We start from the raw sequence: 22,262 nt of genomic DNA, 5'->3' as shown, positions 1-22,262 counted from the left end.
TATTTTTTTTTCTAATGTGTTTTTTCTAATGTGCTTTTTCTTTGTGCATTTTTTTAATAGTGATTAAGATTATTACACAATGTTGACTTGTGTACCCCTATATTTGACATTTCTACCTGTTGTCTGTTTTTGTTCACACATTGTTGTCAATATAATGGAATTGTATGCGACTCTTATACAAGTGAGTGGTTGATCTAGCTATTAATTCAGGTTATATCAACATTTTCTACATATGAAAATGCCTGTACAAAGTCAGGAATATTACAGTTGTTATCCATTTTTTTTATGTGTTTTAGCTTTTGAATTTGAAATTTGCTTAGGGACCTTAGAATTTTCATCAGAGTTAGGTATTTTTATTATTTTACTTTTTGTTAATTTATATTGGTCATTGTCATGCTTAGATTATTTTGTTACCTAGTTCTAACATTTGACTTGGACTTCTTTTTAACTGATTTTTACTGTACGTATTACTGTGTGTACTATTCCACATTGGCTAGAAGTATTAGGGGAACCGTTGAGATCTATCAAATGAAAGGTAAGCAAGTCCTGCTTCACTAGTGACATCTGTCATGTTACTCATGCAATAACTGTTTAACAATAACTGAACCATGAAAATGAGGTCAAGGACAGTTGAAATATTAAAGACAAAAACATCATAACATAAGGCCTCTATATACAAAATATGACGGTCTTCTACCTTATAAAATGTCAAGCTTTTTAAGTATTTAGTTATCACTGCCTCTGGATCACTATTCCTTTTTTCAGCTTAGTGTGACAAAAGTTGCAGGCTTGACAAAAACTACTGACTAGAATGAGGTATCTTTTTTATTTGCAGGGTAAAATGCAGTTTCATAAATACATAACTATACATATCAATACAGCTTGAAATAACAGACATGAGTAATAAATGTATGCTGTCAAAATTTGAGTAGGTAAGAAGGTGAAAGTTTGAAAAAATGTATGGCATTTATAAAAAAATATCAGACAAAAAGACGTAATTGTGAGGTAATGCCAACTTAGTAGTTTTAACAGTCATAGTTCAGATATTTTCACACTAAGAGAGTATTGTCAGAAGTTTTCTGATATATGTACATTTACGATAAAAATATGCATGGTAAATTTTAGTAAAAATATCTGTTAAAAATTTCCATGAAATTTACATTATTATAGCATTTTCAAAGCAACTTGAGAAATCTATATATAGATTTGAAAAATTCAAAACAAAATGAAACCAGTGGGCCAAAACAAAAATGTATGTTTGGTTGACATTGATGGTAAACTGTTTAAAAAGACCAACTGGAAATATTTACTCATAGGATAGTTATTGATTCAGATTTGGGTATTTTTGTTACTTTACTTTTACTCATTATTTTACAAACCCTGCCCGAACAATTTTGATCTTAAAAATTATTCTAGTCTAAACTTCTTATTAAAGTTCTGCGGCAGTCTGAAAAGACCATTTTATCAGTCATAAGCTTAAGAAAACTGAGAAAAACCATGCCAATTTTACCATTAACAAAAGAACTGAGAAATAACATGCATAGTTCACCATTAGCATGATTATCACAACAGCATAATATAGGCACTTATAATGGCGATCAGATATGAGAAATAAAATATAAAGATTTTTTAACAGATATACATTTAATTTGGTCCTACAAAGGATATTGCACATTAAAATATATATGGTTTTAATGGTGTAAACTATTATCATATAATAAGATTTTTTATAACCAAACAAGTATATGTATTAACCAATATCTGTGCAACTGGTAAGCTTAATTGTATATAGGGCTATACTGTTGTTGATTGTCAAAAGTAATATTGCCCAGATGAAAAAACTGCCTCCAGGTGATCTCAAATAAAACTTATCCTAGTTCCACATATTAAATCTCTTTTTAAATGTTTGACATTTTTTTTTTAAACAACTTCTTGATGACCAGTTGCAAAAAAATTGGTAACACATTTAAAGTATAATAAGAAATGATATTAATTACAATCATAAAAACTATTAGACTTTTTAAAAATTTACAAGTATACATTATTAAATAGAAAGATAAATTTTCAACCTTTTAAATGTAAAAAATAAATACAGCATGTACAAAATCTAAAATTCAGAAAAGACCATTCGATAAAATGTTTATTTCATATACACAATAATTTTGTTCATATCTACACAACTTTAAATTCAATTTGTCATAAGTGGTTCATCTGCAATGTTAAGATTGTTTTCAAAACAAAATATACAAAAACATGAATAAAATGTCATGATAAATCAATAATTTCTGATGTATAAAATCCACACCAAAATACATTTTCAATGGAAAAAATTAGTAAATTTATATCTTAAAACGCAATGTCTTAATGATTTATCTCTCAATTATTAGTATTACAAATGCATAACAATCCTACCTTTAAGAAGTACTTAAACTTTTATAAATATTTTAAATGCCTATGTAAAATGTGATACAAAGGCCGAATGACATTTGGTTACATCTACACTTGTTTTGAACACTTCATCCTATGAGTAGAAATATGAGTATCTTCATGGTCATATGCAAAAATTATTTGACATATTAATTCATCCAATATGTTGTAGAATGTGCTAAGTCCCAGCATTAGGGTAATTTTTGTTTCTTGTTTTACAACAGAAACTTTGCATGTGCTACCCAATTTCTTTCAACAATAAAGTTTAAAATAATCTAAAATCAAGATCTGCAACAGAAATGAGCTGAAAAGACTTAAAGACATAAAAAAAATATGAATGGATATATATACTGGAAAAGTTATGGTATTTTATAAATGCTATTTTGTACCAAGGGGAAATAATCCAGCACACTCAATGACTGTCTAATACCTAATAGTCCTTTGCCTGGAAACAGATATAAATAACATGTAATATGAAAAGACACTCAGCATGAGGCTCCAAGGCAATTATTCAAGTTATATGTCAAGAATGAAGACTTTCAAAAAGGTTTAATAATTGGGGCACTTATGCATTTAATCTAAATAAAAATCAAATATATACAACAAATTGCATTGCATACTAAGGAACAATTCTATAAGAGTTGCGTACATAAAACTGAATCAATTTCAAGAACAACCAAAAAAATGCACTAATTTTATGTATTTTTTCTCATTTTTAAAAGTATCAGTTCTAGAGGCTACCCATTTTCTAATTGCAATGAAAATGGTCATTATCTAAACTAAAAGCAAAATAGCAAATAAAATTTCTCTAATACTGACAAAAAGACAAGGACAAATTTATACATGAAAAGAAATAAGAGAAATACAAACTAGTACTTCACTTATAAACAAATACTACATTGCTAAAGCTATATATTCATAAACAAACAAATACACCAATTCAGATGTGCAACATGGTTTGAGTATACACGTCTTTAACAGTAAAAATCGCTTTTGCTAGAGTATTTTTGCTTATATTATTAAAACGACAAAATTTAAATGAGTCAATAATTTGAAAACAAATGACAACCTTTGCTGTATGAAATTTTTAAAATGATTTGCCTTGAAAATTGCATATATACAGGTATAAGCAGCTTTCAGGATGAACCCTAATCCCTAAGGCCCAGACCAAAACTCTTTTCTGGACGTTAACATTTTCCACAAGCTATTAATTGAAAATTCACTAAAAAATTATGTTAGCCTGATTTCTATGTCAATGTTTTCGAGTAGACTATTTAATCTAAAATATAAAAAGAGAAACCTACTCTATAAATAATATCTTAAAAAAATATATATAAATAGAAATAAATTCTCTATAAAAACATGAACAAAAATCTGACCACATTTCCACTTATACAACCTTTAAATCAATTCAATTTGTTCAAATTAAATGTTCAACCTTTATCATGATGTTAACCTTAAATTCAGGAAAAAATTATCCTAACAAAGATGGATCACACTCCGAAAGTCTGAATAATAATAATACCTGCCAACTGTCACTATTTGCAGGGAATTTCCCACATGGAGGTTCACAAATGGAAATTTTGAAAGAGCAATTTTTTCCATAATTTTAAACAAAACAATTAATTTTACAATGGCTATAGGCTTGTAAAAGTATAAAGAAGCCCCAAAACAACATCAAAATGTATTTGAAGGCCCCCTTGCAGGTTTTGTGGGAATATAAGAGCCATCTTGCAAGTAAAACCCCCATGGACATTTTGAAAAGTTGACAGGTATGATTTATAACCTTTTCATTTGGATATCTCCATTATCAATGCCCCACAAATGTTAACAAGTCACTATACAATGTTCACCATGCATGTATAAACCTATTTGATGGTCAAATACCGAACGTACAAGGGCTGTATGGCCAGTCAAGGTCATTAAAAACTTCCATTTGTTGATGGTCAAATCTATTTTAATTGCATAATTTCTGTTGACTCTCTTGCTGTCTAGATTTTATAAACCAAATCATTTCTTATTATAGCATAAGAAATTTGAAAGAACTGTTCCATTGTGAAACTCCTATGTTACAGCATCATTAAGAGGCTGAGAAACTTTCAACACAAAAATAACAAAGCACATATGTAATGCCCATTTCAATTGTGGTACATTTTCTGTACCAAGATATCAATAATTATGTTAGATGCAGAAATTGAAACTGCTCAGGTGGAACTTTGGCGATCCAATATAACACTTAAGCCTATTCCATTAAAATTGAGGGTAGAAAGAAACTTAATGAATCCCCTTATAACCAACATACTTGACTTGAGCAATTTTGTAAACAACAAATGGTCCATGATCCATGACCCATTTTCCCTTCCTTCCCTCCCCCATTCACTTTAATAGAATAGTCCTTAACTGACTCAATCTGTATCTTTTCAAAGTAATCTGAATATCAACATTTTTCAATTAAAAAAATAACAATTTCTGAAATAAGTTATAATAAGACTTAAAAATTGCATTAAAATTGGTTAAATTACCAATAGTTAATGGTGTACAACAACCATACATTACGACAAGATATTTCAAATATTCTTGCCAATCAGATTATATGGCGTTAATAAGAACCCAAGTCTACAACAAACAAACAATTTTTGTGACCCTGAGTGTACAAAAAAAAATTATACTTAAAGGCAAGAAATTTATATTTTGTCAAAATATTACTACATAACTTATACGAAGCACATGAATGCTCACTTAAAAATTCAGCATTATGGCTAAGAATTTTGGGTAGCTTAAAGCACCTATACTTCAAGAAACAAGTACATTTTATTATATATGAATTATTAAAACAATCATAATATATCACAAAAACTAGGAATAGAAAGAAAGAAAACTGCTACATCACTAGCTATTATAAAATGAGAATTTCAACAGATCTGTGCCTTGTATTTCATTATTCATGACAAAAATAGAAATAACAAAATATTACAAAAAGCATAGCTAAATTTTTCACAAATAAGTAAAAAATAATATTTATGAACCTCTACTCTGTTCATATAGTAGATCTGTAAAGACTTTTAGTACTAAAAATAACTCTTTCTGTCATATTTTATCAAACTTTTGCAACTAAATATCAAGTAATCTCATTAGTAAATATATATGGGTTCACGACGCAACAATCCAGATCTTTTGTGAGCTATTTTTAAGATCTGCTTTTGGAAAAAATTTCAGAAACAAATCTTATACAATATTTTCTTCCTCCCTTTCAGGAGAGTTCCCAGGAGACTTCCTGAACTTTAATTTAGCACTTCCTGTATCATCAAGCTGATACTGAGGTCCAACATCAGATATTGCTTCAATGGCTGCTTCTCCTTCCTCGGGAGACTTTCCTTGAGCTCGAAGTAGTTCTGTCTTTATAATAATCTCATTGCTAATATAAGCCTCTCTTCTGATTTGAACTTTCAACTGTGCAGGGACATCTGGGATTAACCAAGCAATCAAACCAGTGATGAAAACGATTACATTCTAAAAAATATATACAAGTTTAGATTATATTTTACCTGATTACTGTACAATCATCTAAAATCTAAAGTTTGTAAGCACTGACTGGTAAAGATTGCTTTAATCTATCAGTGGGTAATACAATTAATAAATATTGCATTGAATAAAGCATTGGTTATAGTTCATTCAACTACAATTCTGGACAATGGGAGATAATTCTAATTTTTAAAGATTGCTTTATAATGACATCATTTATAATTTTAGAACAGATATTAAATTCTTGCTTCTGGCAAAAGTTATGTAAATTTCTTGCTAGGCGTAGCATTATTTTGTGACAGGAATATCTGAGCATATATTTATACAGTGATAAGTTTCTGAAAATGTTCATGGATAGGATGTATAGAATGTTATATTCAATGCAATATATTTTGTGTATCTAAAAGATAGTGATAAGCCTTGGAAGATTCAGATATCAAGTCAGTAACATAGGGTTTTGATTGCATTTTATGCAATATTTACTCAAAAATATTTGAAATTTAAAGAGACTGTTTACTTGTTAGAGCTAAGGAATGACAGTTGGTCCTTGACAGTTTTATTGGCTGTAAAAGTCAACTGGTATTAACATTTTGTTATTAGTTTGTGCTGTTACACACCTGTCCATGGCTACGTCATGGTGTAGTGCTCACAAACATGTTTAAACCCACTACATTCAGCATGTGCCTGTTCCCAAGTCAGGATCATTGGGTGTGGTTTTATTACAAATCAGGCAATTGTTTTTCTCATTTTCACAAGTTTAGGCCTTTTCTAGCGCACTATACAGTCTCAATAGGGACTTAGATGACAAATGTGGTCCTAAATTTTTTCAAGTTGTAATTTCTATCCCCTCTTTTTATTTATCTCTATTCTGTCCTGCTTTTTTTTCCAAGTTGCTCATCCTCCTTCCCTTTTTTTTTTGTCAAAAGCCCTACCCTGCCTTTTTTCAAATTAAATGGTAGCCCACCTAAAAATCAAATGGTAGCTCCCTTAAAATAAAAGATATAAGAAGATGTGGTATATAAACTTTTTTGTAACCTTACCTGAAATACTACAACAAATACAAATCTAGCAGCCAGTATATGCCAGTATAATTGTGAAAATTCATAGGCATTCTCTGACCATGGTGGGTTTCTAAAATCTCGGTATCTGTAAATAGAAGAAAATATCAAATATTGAGGAAAAAAATCTTTTCACAATATTTATGTCCACTCATTTAAGGGCATATGATACAGTTACAGGGAAGTTAATGATTTGCCAGCGTCAAATTTTATTTTCCCCGACGTCAAACTGTGAAATATCGAGAAAAGATGCATTTCTTTTACTTTGACAAATATACCACAAAACATGCTGTTTTTTCCTAAAATCCTGAAACTTTGTTAAAAATTAATAATTTTCAAAGAAATGCTTTACATATTACAAGCATATTTATGTAACGAAGATTTGCATAATATTTTTACAGAAATCTGCTTGTATCATGTGTATCTATTTGTTGAAATAAACAAAAGTTAGGTGTGTCTATCCAAAGGACAGAAATGTTAAAAAAAAAAGCAATTAAGAGTAATTATCAAAAATTTCAACCAACTTATCTCTTAAAGTAGCACATGAAGGTATATTTCTTTATTATATTTTTAAATTGCATAGGTGAAAAATAGCATATTTGCAAATTTTTGTAAAAACATCATTATGGGATTGAAACTGTATGGTATGCTCTTAATATAAAATGTATCATCAAAAATGCCAAGGCATTCAAATGTGCACTCAAGGGTGTCGACTTTAGTAAGACGACAAACAGGGGAAAACATCAACAAGATATCAATATAACAAATATGAAGCAGACAAAAATGAACAACTTTTTTGGGGTAAATGCAGTCCTAAATATTCATTGAATCATAAGCTAATACATTATGGGTTCTAATACACTCAAAGCTTACAACAAAATGCATCAAGTGTGTAGGTAAGGTAATATCTTTGGCTAGCTTGCTTGTTAGCTGAACCGTTAAGTCATTATGAGGTTAACTATACTACCCTACTTCCCGAGTAGTCTAGTCCTACAGATAGAAAAATTGGTTATATGTCGGACTAGTCTCCTCTAAAAGTTGAGTAGAATACCTAACCTGATAATGATGATAATGTATTCCTTTCCAACTTGTCATAGTATCTAGAGAAAGTGTATCATTTCATGTGATGCTAAAATCATTTAGGAAAAATAAAAAAGCTTTATATTAACCAGAATTCTTTTGGAACAGTTTCAGTCTTCAATATCAGATATAATAGTTGCACAAAAATTAGGATATGCCTCTGCAGGTTGGTATTTTCAGAAATTCTTATTTTAATTAGCTCCATTTAATGTTTTTTTTTAGTATTTACATGCCTTAGTGTATAATTTGTTACTTTATAAATTTGATATCTTTTGAAATTGAAAAAAAATATTGAAAAAAAAGATTAGTCCTACACTGAAGGGCGACTGATGAGAAAAATGAATTTTTATATAACAATAATCAGTTAACTGTTAGTTTAGTAAGACATCCATAATCACTGAACTAGTACACATTTTTTTTTAGGGGCCAGTTGAAGCACGCTTTTTGGTGTGGGATTTTTCTGCTGTGTTGATGACCCATTGGTGCCCTTTCGGCTGTTTTCTGCTCTTTGGTCGTGTTTTTGTCTCTTTGACACATTCCTTGTTTCCATTCTCAGTAAACTTCTTCTTTTATTAGATAAATTCACAACCATACCTGCAAATCTGTATGTGTTCACTTCCAGCATACGTAGGCCTATGATCTGCCTCAAAATCAGATGTGTTAAAATATGACATTGTATGATTGAGGTATCCCTTCAGGCTATCATCTTTACTGTAGGAATTCAAGTATACCATTCTAGGTATATAATCTGATGTCAGAGCAATTATAAAGGCCTGGAAAATATAAATGGCATAACATTAGAGACACTTACCCTGCCTTTTACTATACCAACAATAGACCATTTTATAATATCAAATTTTGACTATGTAATTTATATTTTTCAACAGATTACTTTCTCTGTGGTTGGACATCCTGGTACTTGGTCAAGCAAGAGCAATGTAAATAAGTAAGTTCAAGATTTAAATCAGTACAGTTTGGAGAGAAAGTTTGCTGTTAAATGCTTTCTATACATGACTAAATCATCAGAAAGCAGTAAAAGTGGGGATGTCTCCAAATTGTGACATGGAAGAAGATTTTACAAAAAAATAATTTTTCTTCCCATTGTTTCTGTTAAAATAACAATTAAGGTGGTACCTAACACTACAGGGAGATAACTCTGTAAAGTCAGCTTAATGTTTTAATTACGTTGTGTTGTAAAAGGAATATTAAGCTTCTCAATGATCAAAATTGGTGTTTGTCAAATTGCTATATAACTAGTGTAATTTTTCTGACAGAACGGTTGGTTCAATTTTTTTTAAATTTTTATATTTTTGTTAAAGTGTCAAAGTAAATACTTTGACAAAATTTTATGAAAATTAAACGAGCCAAATTAATTTTAGTGAAAGTGTTGGGTACCACCTTAAATATAATATGCCATTTACTTAAATGATTGCTTAGAACCAATTGTATGTTATCAAGGGTTTATCATAATTAAATTATACAGAAATAAGAAATTTAGAGATAACATTACAATTACAGTGGAAAATGAGTAAATGCTCGACACTGAATGCCATTGTTACTCCTCATTTATATATATTATTGTAACGATATAAAGAAAGTTATGCCCTTTTTTTATAGGACTTACATTAGAGATTATAGCTATTCTTGAGATTCCATACAAAACACTGTACCAGATGCCTGAAATTAAAAATCAAAGCACTGTAAGCGATATAGGCAGTTAATCAAAAACCAAGACAAAAGTGTTGATGCTTGAAATTCAAAAAAAAAATAAATATTGTAAAATTAAAAAAATATTTATGGACACTCTATATCAAAGTCTGACAAACAAAGCACATTTGGTAAAGACAAAATTAACAGACAAAATTGAATTTTAAAAACATTGCACAGAAAATGATGAATCAAGTATGTTTGAGGCTGCAAATCAAAGCAAAACATTTTACATGCTCATTAATGTTTTACAATTGATTATTCCTTGTATCAATCTTAATTAAAATTCAAACAATATGTTAACAGCCATACTAGGTATAAAGTAATTCTTTTAATTTTACTTCTATGAAAACTGTTTTCAAATTTTGCAATGTCAAACTTCTATGATACTCAAAAAGAAATATAAATCATTTGTTGTCTACGCAACAGGTAAAGCTGTCATTTTCATATATCTAGAAAAGCTATGAATAAACAGACTTTGAAGTATGACACACTGGTAAACAGAATTCAGATTTGCTTATTGTTAAAGGCTGTACAGTGACCTACAGTGGTTAATTTCTGTGTCATTTGGTCTCTTGTGAATGGTTGTCTCATTTGCAACCATACCACATAGATCTCCTTTTTTTTATAAACACCCTTTCAAAAAATAAAGTTATTTTTATTTCAATAATAAACTTTTGTCCTCATATATTGTGTGATGTCATAGTCCTCAAAATGATGTTTGGGCTAATCACAATATCCAAAACAGTGAATTACCCATAATGCAACACTATTTCTGAATTGTTCTAATTTCTGACCCTTACCTATATCAGGACTTCTATCAGCCAGTGGTCTCCTCAGATGTGTGATCATTTTGGATGAGTCCATCCTGATCTCTATGATGTTGTTTATGAGAGAAAAGAGAGGTCCCAGTGGGAAAGCTGCCACAAATATTGTCAAAAAGCCAAACTGTAGCACTATAAAAAAAAAAATACATCAATATATTTCAATCCACAAAGTAGCAAAAGTTAATTTACAAAATAATAATGAAATAGAATGATAAAAATTTTTGAAATACAACAGATATGTAATTTTCATCAAGTTTTCAAAGTTTAGCTACTACAGTTTACTCTGTTTGAAATTGAAAAATTATTCAAGTTATTTTTAAACATCAATACAGAGTTCAAAAATATATTTTCACACTGAAATCAGATACAAAAAAAAATATTTCCAAAATTTCTGATCTAATGCAATTAATTATGATTATCATAAAAAAACTAAATAAAAATAAGAAGCCTTTGCAATGAAACCTTTAATATGAAGCTAATACATTTTTGTAATATTTCTCACAAAAAACTCTAAATACTAACCCATTTCTAAATACTCATAAAACAAAGAGGTTGTCTGAGCAGCCTCTAACTTGTAATCTTTCTCATAGGAGGCTCTAGAAGCTTTTTCTGCCTTTGTCTCCTTGGAAAGACATCTTTTTATCATCTTTATTAGTTTTCTGTTGAATAAACGAACATGAAAAATAAATAATAAGAGTTACTTTATGTATAAAAGCCAGCTTTCCCAAAATAATATAGAAAAATAGCAGAGTCAAGAGTTTTGGCATAGGAACCCTGAAAATCACTTAAAAATTTGTAAGTTTGAGACCAATTAACAGGGACTGATCCTGTGTTGCTGCATGCCATATTGGAGCCTTAAACTGATCATTTCCTTCTATTTAAGCTAAGAATACTTTGACCTAATTTTCAATTTCTGATGAGTATTGTAAAATCTCAAAATAAAAGTACCTGGAAATTGCTGTAAGATGGATGTAGGATTGCTTACTCACTTCAAACCACCATGACCAAGTGTCATCCGGAGAATAAAATCAATCCCTTACTCGCTTCAAACCACCATGACCAAGTGTCATCCGAAGAATAAAATCAATCCCTTACTCGCTTCAAACCACCATGACCAAGTGTCATCCTAAGAATAAAATCAATCCCTTCAATAGGAGCCATGAAAAGTTTGACCAAAATTTTCTTTGTAAAATGAGTGCATTATTAGCAAACAAGAAGTGAATTTACTGTGGATGTTCAGTTAACTCTGGTAATGAAAGTCTTTAGAGAGATGGTTTTAATATTACTCACGGCAGAACAAGTTCTGTGAAGTTATTAACAAATAACTGTTTTCCTGTCATGATAATGGCAAGCTGTATACACAATTCTATCAAGCACCCTCCTGCAGCACACTACAAACAAAAACAGAAAATAAAAATGCATTAAAACTTAAATTCTATGTAAACAATGTATGTTCAACACAAACTAAAATAAAAAGCACATCATTTAACAAGTTAGGGTACTGTAGATTCATTTATTTTCGTGAGGAAAACGTGTGTTTTTTTGTGGATATTTCATTTCATGGTTTTTGCCAATCACATCAAACAAAGCCTAATGAAATTTTTTATTATTTGAATGTTTGAATTTGTGGTTCATCTGTTCCCACGAAACCCAGGAAAATTGGTATCCAGCGAATAATAATGAATCAAAAGTAAAATAATTTTCATGGAAGGCTTACCAGCAAAAGTAATCTTTAAATACAAAATAAAATGTCCCTTGGAGGTATAGAATGTAAAATGGGTTATAATTTGGTTATGATGACCTGGAAAGCCTCCATTTTACTTTCTGCTTCTTTACACTTTTTCTAGATTCAGATCCTTAGGGTTGCAATTATTATCAATGAATAAAGTAAAACAGTTCTTTCTTAGGGGGTAGGGACACATGATCTGTTTTTTGCAATACGATTGAAAGAAGAGGTTCTTCTACGATAAATTTGGCACATGACAACATAAGTTTGTTGTTAATAGATATGAAAATACAGTAAAATCTGTATAAACCGGCCAGCTACGGGACTATGAAAGAGGGCCTGTTTGGACAGTGAGCCGGTTTATTCAGGTTTTCCCTCTCCGACTTGTCAATTGAACTTTCACTTCGTTTTTCATTGTTTTCATTTGCATCAAAATACTCGTGTTGTTTCGATTGTGAGACGAAAGTTTTAATTTAATTTAAAACATTGGTATGACCGATTAAAAAGCAAGAATATTATCAAACAAAATTTCGTCACTATTGAAACATGGTCGTACAGTGCACAATACCCATTGATTGTTGTCATCTGGGTGTTCTTCATTATCAGGGTCATTGGTTTAATGGTACACAACAGGGAACCCAGGATTTCGAAAATACGATGTAAATATCAAACTCTTTTTTTTTTTTTTTATCCAAGTTTCAATGTACTAAGTTCAATTCGAAATATATTCTGTGTGTCTTTTCGTTTAATTTACACATGTATAATGTGTCAATAAACAGCTCACTACTGTACGATTGTAAGTTCACAGATTAACACCTGGCTAATTGTTTACCTTGAAAAGCCATATTGTATAAACAAATTTGTTTTGATTGCATATCGATCATTAGAAATTAATTATACAAACCGGTTTTGACAGGTCGAGTCCGGTTTACAAAGGGTATTTTAACAAAGACTTTGAAGGAAAAAAAATGGACTTTAATTTTCGGACGAAATGGACAGGAAACTGGTTTATTCAGGGTCCGGTTGAGTCAGGTTTGATTGTATAATTTTAAGTTGGAAATTATCAATAGCTTCAAGTAACAATCATAGAAATATAAAATAGTCTGTTTACTTCTTCCTGTCTGGCTCCAAACATAGTGGTGTATTTTCCAGGCCTTCCTATTATTCTGAAAAAGAAAAGGTAATATGTTAAAAGATCATAGGAAACCCATTGCAACGTGATTTGTTGTGTCAAAAAAAAAAAAAAAAAAAAAAAAAAAAATAATAATTTTAGGAAATATAGTGTTATAATATTCTAATAATTTTTAGATATTTCATGGAGATTGATTGATTGATTGTTGCTGTTTTAATGCCACTTTTAAGTGTCTTTTTTGGGATATTTCATGGAAGTAAGTTTTTATGGGTGAAGGAAGCCGGAGTGCTCTGAGAAAACCACCAACCTTTTATATAAAAGATGTAGTCGTGAAATTTGGAAAGGCAATTATAATCAAGACCAAAACTTAGAATAACAAATTTACATCAAATATCAAATGTAAAATTACAAACATTATGATCTCAACTAACCTTCCTTTGAAGAAAGCTATGTATATAATGGAGGAGTAGTAGTTGACGAACTGTAAGGCAAACAATTTCAATGTGATACTGTCGTCATATTCCTTCTGTGTCCTCAAACATTCTAAGTCTGTTAACCAGAAAGCAAGACGACTGTAGATCTGTAAATATATATTGAATAAAGAATCATTATTGTTAGAAAAGACAAGCTTCCAATTTGCAATTTTTAGTTTTGATTTTATGATTTTATGGAGGTACATTTGGTTTAATTGGTGGAAAATGTTTCTTTGGACATTATGTTCTGAACATGTCTGTGTAAAGAAATTACTAACACATATAGTGGTTTGTGTAGCTCACAAAAAAGCCAGATGGACTATAAAATATTCAGTAAAATTTAATTGCACATTTCAATTACTAGAGACAAACAACTATTACAGAATATGTTATGACTAATATAACAAATTTACCATGTTAAGTGTAATAAAACAAATTTACCATGTTAAGTGTAATATAACAAATTTACCATGTTAAGTGTAATAAAACAAATTTACCATGTTAAGTGTAATATAACAAATTTACCATGTTAAGAATAATAATTATCAACAGATTGATACAAGCAGCAGTTACAGTTGTCACCAGACTGGCATTCTCATAGATTGTCGCTGTTGTCGTGGCAACCAATGTAGAATTAGTTGATGTTGGTCGGTCTTTCGTTAAAACTTGCAGAGCAGCCAACACCGATACACGATAGGCTATCACACCAAATACAGCAGCTATGGCTAGGAAACCCTAAAGATAAATAAATATACTTAAGTAATGTAAGATGCATGTAGTGAACCAACACTTTCTAACGGTACAAGCTGGTAGAGTAATCAGGATGGATACCAGGAAGTATGCTGTGGTTGTCTTAAATCTTGGGAAATAATTAAATTGTCCTGAAGACGCCACTGTAAGTGTCGAAAGATGTAGACCAGAATAAAGAATGTCCTTGCAATAATCTAAGATATTGTTGTCTTTGTGTATAATTCAGTAAGGTAAATTCAGAAATTATTGTGTGTATCTAATTTAATATGCAAGATTAGTTATAGCGATTTCAGGAAAATCTACAGACAGATATATGTATTAGATGTCAGACTGGGAGTCCTTATTATATACACTCACACAGTCCCATAATTCGCAGTAATAAAAACAGCACAAAAGTTTGTAAAATTTACAGTCTTTGATTCCCTACTTTTGATTCAAATAATTTTATATGCCAAATATTGCGACAGGATAGGTATCGCAAAAATTACATTTTCAATTCTTATAGCAAATTTTGTTTGCAGCATTTTCTGAAATTGTATCAAAAAGAACAAGTGGTAACATTGACTTGTAACTTGTGCATTTGTTGGCATTGAATCAAATAAATTCATTCTTTTCATTTTCTCTTTAATGTTAGCTGATTTCATTTGCCATATTTTCAGAGTATTGCTATGTGAATGATGGCAACTGGTGCCATTGGTCAGTAAAATTTCAATTTTAGCTACTACACAGCTAATTAAACAATTGTAATACATACTGCAATCAATAACACTTAAGTGAAAGAGCATGCATATCCATTTAGATATTGTATCTAAAATATATAGCTTATTTTACATAAACAGTGTAAAACATTATTATTACAGTTGTACAAAAGGCTCATACAAGCTCTAAACTATAAATTTTTCTATTTAATTAACATTTAAGGGATTTTTATGGTGTATTATAAACAATATAAGCTTCTCTAAAAGGCTTGAAACATCCTCCAAGCATACCTGGAGGAAGCTCAATAGAATAACTATATGTTACCTAAATAGCTTCATCACTGTCTTTTTTCTTTGGACATTTCTATTAAGATTTGTTTACAACTGTATGATATAGGTTGTTATACTTACCAGAAAAAACATGATTGAATAAGACATCAAGAAAATCGGTACTCTCTTTGTCCAAAACGGCAGATGAGGTTCTTTTAACTGTAAAGAGAAAAGGTAACTTTGAGACAATTATTTTCTAACTAACGGAAAAAGTTATCAAGATATTCAAATAAACTACAGCATTTAAGGAATAGCTGATTCGAGGAAATTTCCTAAAGTCTTCATGGTTTCGAAATTTGTCATAAATATTCATTTCTCCCCTTTATAGGACTTTCTTTAAAATCAAATCCCAAAAGCCTGAATCTGATCTTAAAACTACTATAAAAACATTTTATCCACCTTAATTAAAAAGTATGCTATTATACAACTGGCTGGCTGCAGTGGATAGAAATGGTGTAAAGTAAATAGAAAACAATATATTACTTTAATCACAACAATTTCTAGCTTTATAATCGAGGGCGTGTTTGATTAACAGGAATTCTTTTGTGAGTAAATATTTTACAAACCCCAGTATTAAGAGCAGTTTTTTTTAGGTAGAATGTTGGTATATATTTCCTCAGCTAGAATTTTCTAATACTTTGCCAGAATGCAGATCTTTCAATGCTTTTTTTTCAAAACTAAAATTTAAAGTAAGGGTCACCATGCATTTTTTTTAAGCTACAAATAATTTGCATAGATTGATCATAAAAAAAAAACTTTTTGTGAATAAAATGAAATCTATGAGAATTTTAAAATAAAATATGAGAAGATAGGTGATTAAATATGCTTTAAGAAAATAGAATTGAAAAAAGGAGTCACCCACCTCGTTTTTTGCTACAAGTAAAAATTGGAATTTCTCTATCAATTGTTTATAAAAAAAAATATTATTTAGGTTTTCTCCTCTTAAACTGGTAACCTCACAATTTGATTTGAACAAACACAATTGTTTGGTATTAACACTGATTAGATAAATCAGTCTAAAAATTCAATGAATGACTTATTTTCTGTAATCTAATAAACATTCTGATCCATTTATAGCCAATCTGCCTCAAAATTTTAAGTAAAAAACTAGGACCTATTGTGAATCTCTATTTTTACGATCCAAGATGGCAGTATATAATTAATCTACCTTATTGTGAGTATAGGTTTCACTTACCCCTGTAATAGGATGTATTTTTTAATGAGTAGTTTTCTTTGTTGAGTATAAATTTCTCTTACCCACACATATAGTTGGATGTATTCTATGATGAGTACAGTTTTCTATGGAAAGTATAGGTTTCACTTACCCCAGTAAATGGATGAATTCTATAAGGAGTACAGTTTTCTATGGTGAGTATATGTTTCACTTACCCCATTAATTTAATGTGCCCTATAGTGAGTACAGTTTTCTATGGTGAGTATAGGTTTCACTTACCCCAGTAAATGGATGAATTCTATAATGAGTACAGTTTTCTATGGTGAGTATATGTTTCACTTACCCCATTAATTTAATGTGCCCTATAGTGAGTACAGTTTTCTAGAGTGAGTATAGATTTCACTTACCCCATTAATTTAATGTGCCCTATAGTGAGTACAGTTTTCTATGGTGAGTATAGGGTTTCACTTACTCCATTAATTTAATGTGCCTTATAGTGAGTACAGTTTTGTAGGGTGAGTATAGGTTTCACTTACCCCATTAATTTAATGTGCTCTATAGCGAGTACAGTTTTTTATGGTGAGTATAGGTTTCACTTACCCCATTAATTTAATGTGCCCTATAATGAGTACAGTTTTTTTATGGAGAGTATAGGTTTCACTTACCCCATTAATTTAATGTGCCCTATAGTGAGTACAGTTTTCTAGGGTGAGTATAGGTTTCACTTACCCCATTAATTTAATGTGCCCTATAGTGAGTACAGTTTTTTATGGTGAGTATAGGTTTCACTTACCCCATTAATTTAATGTACCCTATAGTGAGTATAGTTTTCTAGGGTGAGTATAGGTTTCACTTACCCCAGTAATTGGATGTATTCTATAATGAGTAGTTTTCTTCCGTGAGTATATTTTTCTATAATGATTACAGTTTTTAATGTTGAGTATAGTTTTCTATAATGAGTACAGTTTTCTATGGTGAGTATAGGTTTCACTTACCCCAGTAATTGGATGTAGTCTATAATGAGTACAGTTTTCAAGTCTTGCCAAGTATTCAGGTCTAGGTGGTTGCTGGAATATAAAACAGGCAAAAGTATGATTTGACCACCTATTGCTACTTTAATTCCAAAATCATTAAAGCATCCCATTTACTATATTATGTCAATCTAATGTTCACAAGATGATTCCCCTCAATTTTTTTAATGATTGTTAGGCCAGATATGTTTTCAAACAGTTCTTAATAAGTTTCAAGTCAATTTGACAATAAGTTCAGGGGTGGATCCAGCCATTTTAAATAGGGGGGTTCCCAACCCAGGACAAATGGGAGAAGGGGGGGGGTTCAACCTACATGTCTCCATTCAAATGCATTAATCGCCCAAAAAAAAGGGGGGGTTCCAACAATTTCCACAATTACTTAGGGTTCAATTGCAATGTTTAGTTGCTACATCATTGACTGATTACCAGATCCCTTTTCATTATTTTCATATCTAATATTTTCAATCCTTAATGAATTAGCATGAACACCATAAATAGTGAACACATATTTACCTCTTCTCTAACATAATCCAACAAGTCCCATTTATACTGCATGGAAGCCTGCCTTCTCTTCCAAAATTCTAAGAATAATGTACCTGTCCAAAATATATACTTTTTGTTTAAATATACTTTTTCACTATTTTGGTCTTTGGGAAAATGTTGTTTGTGTTGTATTTAGACCTCTCTACCAAGAAATTTGTTTTTTCCAGCACACCTATATAAATTGTGGTTTTTATCCAACGCAATCATAGGTTTGAATTCTGTTTTTAATTCAGACTTGTTAACCCTCATATTTCAACTGCATAAAAGGACTAAAAGTCACAATTTTATCAGAATTACATGACAGATATAAATCATAAGTATACTTTTTCAACATTTAAAAATTTCATGAAAACTCATTCTCATAAAGGGTAAAGAATGTTCTTGCTGCAGGGGTCGACTTAAGAAAAAAAAATTTTTTTGATCAACTGGCCCACTCAAAATCTTACTGGCCCGAGAAATGTCGGTCCACGAAGTGGGCCGACGCGGTAGGGGGGAGGGGGGGTGGGTTTGAGAAAATTTTTTTGGGAAAAAAAAGTTTGAAAATTTTATTATTATTGGCACAAAATCCTGCAATCTGAGAGCTTTTGATGCAATATTTGTTGCGGTCCATGAAGGAATAAACTCCCTTTTTCTTTTTGATTTTTCATATTCTTTTCCTTTTTGGTTGCTATCGGTTTCAGCTTTTCTTTTTTGGGGGTAGTTCTTTAGGAAACGTTCCATATCATCAATTTATTTAATTTTACTGGGGGCTGCCATTTTTAACTCGAAAAATCCCGAATAACGAATCTCGCGCGTTTCCGGGGAACCTCGGAATTGTCGATTTTTACCGAGTAATTTGATTGGCCGGCTATTATTACCAGTCGATTTCAATAACACGGAAGTATGTGCAATCTTCCGCGTGGTAGAAAATGAAAGTTGCTGGCCCAAGTGGCCAGAGAATATTGACTGGCCCGTCGGGACGTTCTTTGTTAAGTTTGACTGGCCCGACAGTAAATTTACTAGCCACGGGCCAGCGGGCCAGCGGTTACGTCGACTCCTGTGCTGTGTTGAAGATTCAATGGTGGCATTCAGCTGTTATCTGCTCTTTGGTTGGTTTGTCATCTCTTTGACATATTCTCCATTTCCATTCTCGATTTTACTTATTTAATACCAACTTACCCCAGAATGACATAAATATTGCAAAGAAGACTGTCCCACCATTATCAAACATCCGACTAGCTATGGCATTAGAACATGACTCATACAGGTTCCAATATGGACATTGAAAATCACATAATGGACACATGGTAAAGTTATTTTTGGGATCACAAATCTCCTTCCTATAATAAAATAAAAAGATTAAAAAGATTAAAGGAAATTCATTACTATTAATTCAATATCAATTTTCATTAATTTCCTGGGTGAATGAAACCCATGAATTCAAATGTTCAATAAAATCAAAATTGCAGACTTTGGAAAAGACATTAAACAAGAATGTGTCCATAGTACACGGATGCCCCACTCGCACTATCATTTTCTATGTTCAGTGGACCGTGAAATTGGGGTAAAAACTTTAATTTGGAATTAAAATTAGAAAGATCATATCATAGGGAACATGTGTACTAAGTTTCAAGTTGATTGGACTTCACCTTCTTCAAAAACTACCTTGACCAAAAACTTTAACCTGAAGCGAACGGACGCACGGACAAACGGAGAGAACAGACGAACGGAGGCACAGACCAGAAAACATAATGACCCTCTACTATCGTAGGTGGGGCATAAAAATGGGTGAGATATCATTGTATGAGGAAATAGATTTAAAAAACTTACGCTGGGTAGCTGTCAGGTGCCACTGCTATTCCATATATGAAAACCACTAAGCCAACAATAGAGGCTGGTATCAACATCATTGTGTAGAATCCTAACCAAGTAAAGTATATTCCTATCTTAGCTCCAAAGTAATTCCTGAAAATAGGGGAAAAAAATGAAAAGTCCTGTGTGTATCTTTAAAACTTCCATTTTTAGTCATTAAAGTCATTTTCAATTCTTAAATAGGAACAAAATGTTCATGTTTGTAAATTTCTGTTGATACTGATGCCTTAATGTTGTTTATACATCAGAAATGGAGATTTTATCAAATAGTTTGCCTGTACCTCAGGAATAGATTACCTGAGCTGTATTTGGCAAAACTTTCAGGAATTTGTGGTCCTCAATGCTTTTCAACTTCGTACTTTATTTGGCCTTTTTAACATTTTTGAATTTGAGTGTCATTAATGTGCCTTTTAAAGATGAAACGCTCGTCTAGTACAAATATAAATTTTCTGGTATCTATGATGTTTTTTGCATGTTTTTGTGTTTTAAGGTGGTACCCAACACTTTCACTAGAATCAATGTGGCTTGTTTAATTTTCATAAAATTTTGTCAAAGTATTTACTTTGACACTTTAACAAAAATATAAAAATTAAAAAAATTTTGAACCAACTGTTTTGTCAGAAAAATTACACTGGTTATATAGCAATTTGACAAACACCAATTTTGATCATTGAGAGGTTTAATATTCCTTTTACAACACAACGTTATTAAAATGTTAAGCTGACTTTACAGAGTTATCTCCCTGTAGTGTTAGGTACCACCTTAATTTGATCATATCCTTTGATTTCATTGATTCTATGGTCATTTAATATCAAAATAAAAAGAAGAAATTCTAACATGGAGCCTTGACTAACCTCACATGTTCCAATGGCTGAACTTTAAACATATTCCTCCAGTTTCCCCAGTGGTCAAACAGCAGTTTTCTTTCATTGGGTGCTGAGCCTGGCTTCCAATGACCCTATAATGTGGTAATAAAAATAAAACATGTATGAATTTTCAATTCTTAAAAAAACATGTCCCTCTTAGTCTGTGTTATAGGAAGAACTAAGAGACTTTAAACTGCATGGAACATTTAGTTGAAGAATCTAGTGGGTTGTGTTTGGAGACTTTCATGTTCCAATAATATGAAAGTTCCTCATACAAATGTCTGAACAGAATGGTCATATTGTGCATGCAACAAAAAGTCAACTGTATGGATGCTCCTATAATCTCTCCATATTATTCCAAACAACTTCCAAATGTATCTGTTCATTTACCCCCACCCCTTCCCTATTTTAACAGGTTTTTAACCTCAACTTCTACAATTTTTGTATAACACATGTATGATTTTCTTACCAATTTGTGTTTTATGTCATTTTTATGGATGTCTCTAATTATTACTTTCAAGTTCAGTCCCTTCATAAAAATTCTTTCTTTCAGAAGTACAATCTACATTTAATTAAATTATGCGAGTAATTATGTGGATGTCCTTTCAAGTCTTCATAATTTCCAACATTGAAAAGACTGTGAATGTCTATTTAAAAAGATAACAAAAGGATAATGCAATGACATCTGAGTTTATTATCTTTACTCACCTCGTGTAATGAATAGGCTGCAGTGTAAATATTGTCATTTATCATCTTGTTGATACCTGCAAAAGAAAGAGGATTATCGGTAATTCGTATATTTTCCCTTTGATCTTACTGCCTAATATTGCCAACGTACTGGCTGTATTGTGACGTCATAATTACCCATAAACAGAATAATAGGTAGTTTCGTTTTTGATACTGACTATATCATGTGGAATATCTTAACTCGACCTAACAATCTCGTCTAGATATTCCACATGATATAGTCAGTATCAAAAACGAAACTACCTATTATTCTATATATATTATATGTACACATGCTTCTGCTTTAAATTTTATTTGCTATTAACGTTTGCAATTTTTAT

The 22,262-nt window shown here is 31.0% G+C and overlaps 1 protein-coding gene across 8 annotated transcripts in view; it reads right to left on the bottom strand.

Moving 5' to 3' along the window:
* Window positions 1-807: 807 nt before the first annotated feature.
* LOC139491374 (anoctamin-2-like) overlaps window positions 808-22,262 on the bottom strand; it is a 56,910-nt gene continuing 35,455 nt past the window's right edge. For all 8 annotated transcript variants that reach the window (XM_071279017.1, XM_071279020.1, XM_071279016.1 and 5 more), the window contains 17 exons: window positions 21,904-21,959; window positions 21,184-21,287; window positions 20,288-20,422; window positions 19,637-19,797; window positions 18,449-18,531; window positions 17,900-17,971; window positions 15,812-15,889; window positions 14,478-14,687; window positions 13,911-14,059; window positions 13,459-13,513; window positions 11,912-12,012; window positions 11,144-11,280; window positions 10,598-10,750; window positions 9,712-9,764; window positions 8,682-8,860; window positions 6,990-7,095; window positions 808-5,937 (listed from right to left, as the gene is read on the bottom strand). In XM_071279017.1, the coding sequence (XP_071135118.1) occupies window positions 5,653-5,937; window positions 6,990-7,095; window positions 8,682-8,860; window positions 9,712-9,764; window positions 10,598-10,750; window positions 11,144-11,280; window positions 11,912-12,012; window positions 13,459-13,513; window positions 13,911-14,059; window positions 14,478-14,687; window positions 15,812-15,889; window positions 17,900-17,971; window positions 18,449-18,531; window positions 19,637-19,797; window positions 20,288-20,422; window positions 21,184-21,287; window positions 21,904-21,959 (2,117 nt within the window). In that variant the 3' untranslated portion in view covers window positions 808-5,652. The remainder of the gene's footprint in view (window positions 5,938-6,989; window positions 7,096-8,681; window positions 8,861-9,711; window positions 9,765-10,597; window positions 10,751-11,143; window positions 11,281-11,911; window positions 12,013-13,458; window positions 13,514-13,910; window positions 14,060-14,477; window positions 14,688-15,811; window positions 15,890-17,899; window positions 17,972-18,448; window positions 18,532-19,636; window positions 19,798-20,287; window positions 20,423-21,183; window positions 21,288-21,903; window positions 21,960-22,262) is intronic.

This window comes from Mytilus edulis, chromosome 10 (genome assembly GCF_963676685.1).
Source record: "Mytilus edulis chromosome 10, xbMytEdul2.2, whole genome shotgun sequence".
In the NCBI taxonomy this organism is placed as follows: domain Eukaryota; kingdom Metazoa; phylum Mollusca; class Bivalvia; order Mytilida; family Mytilidae; genus Mytilus; species Mytilus edulis.
This window is presented reverse-complemented; position numbering and strand designations above follow the sequence as displayed.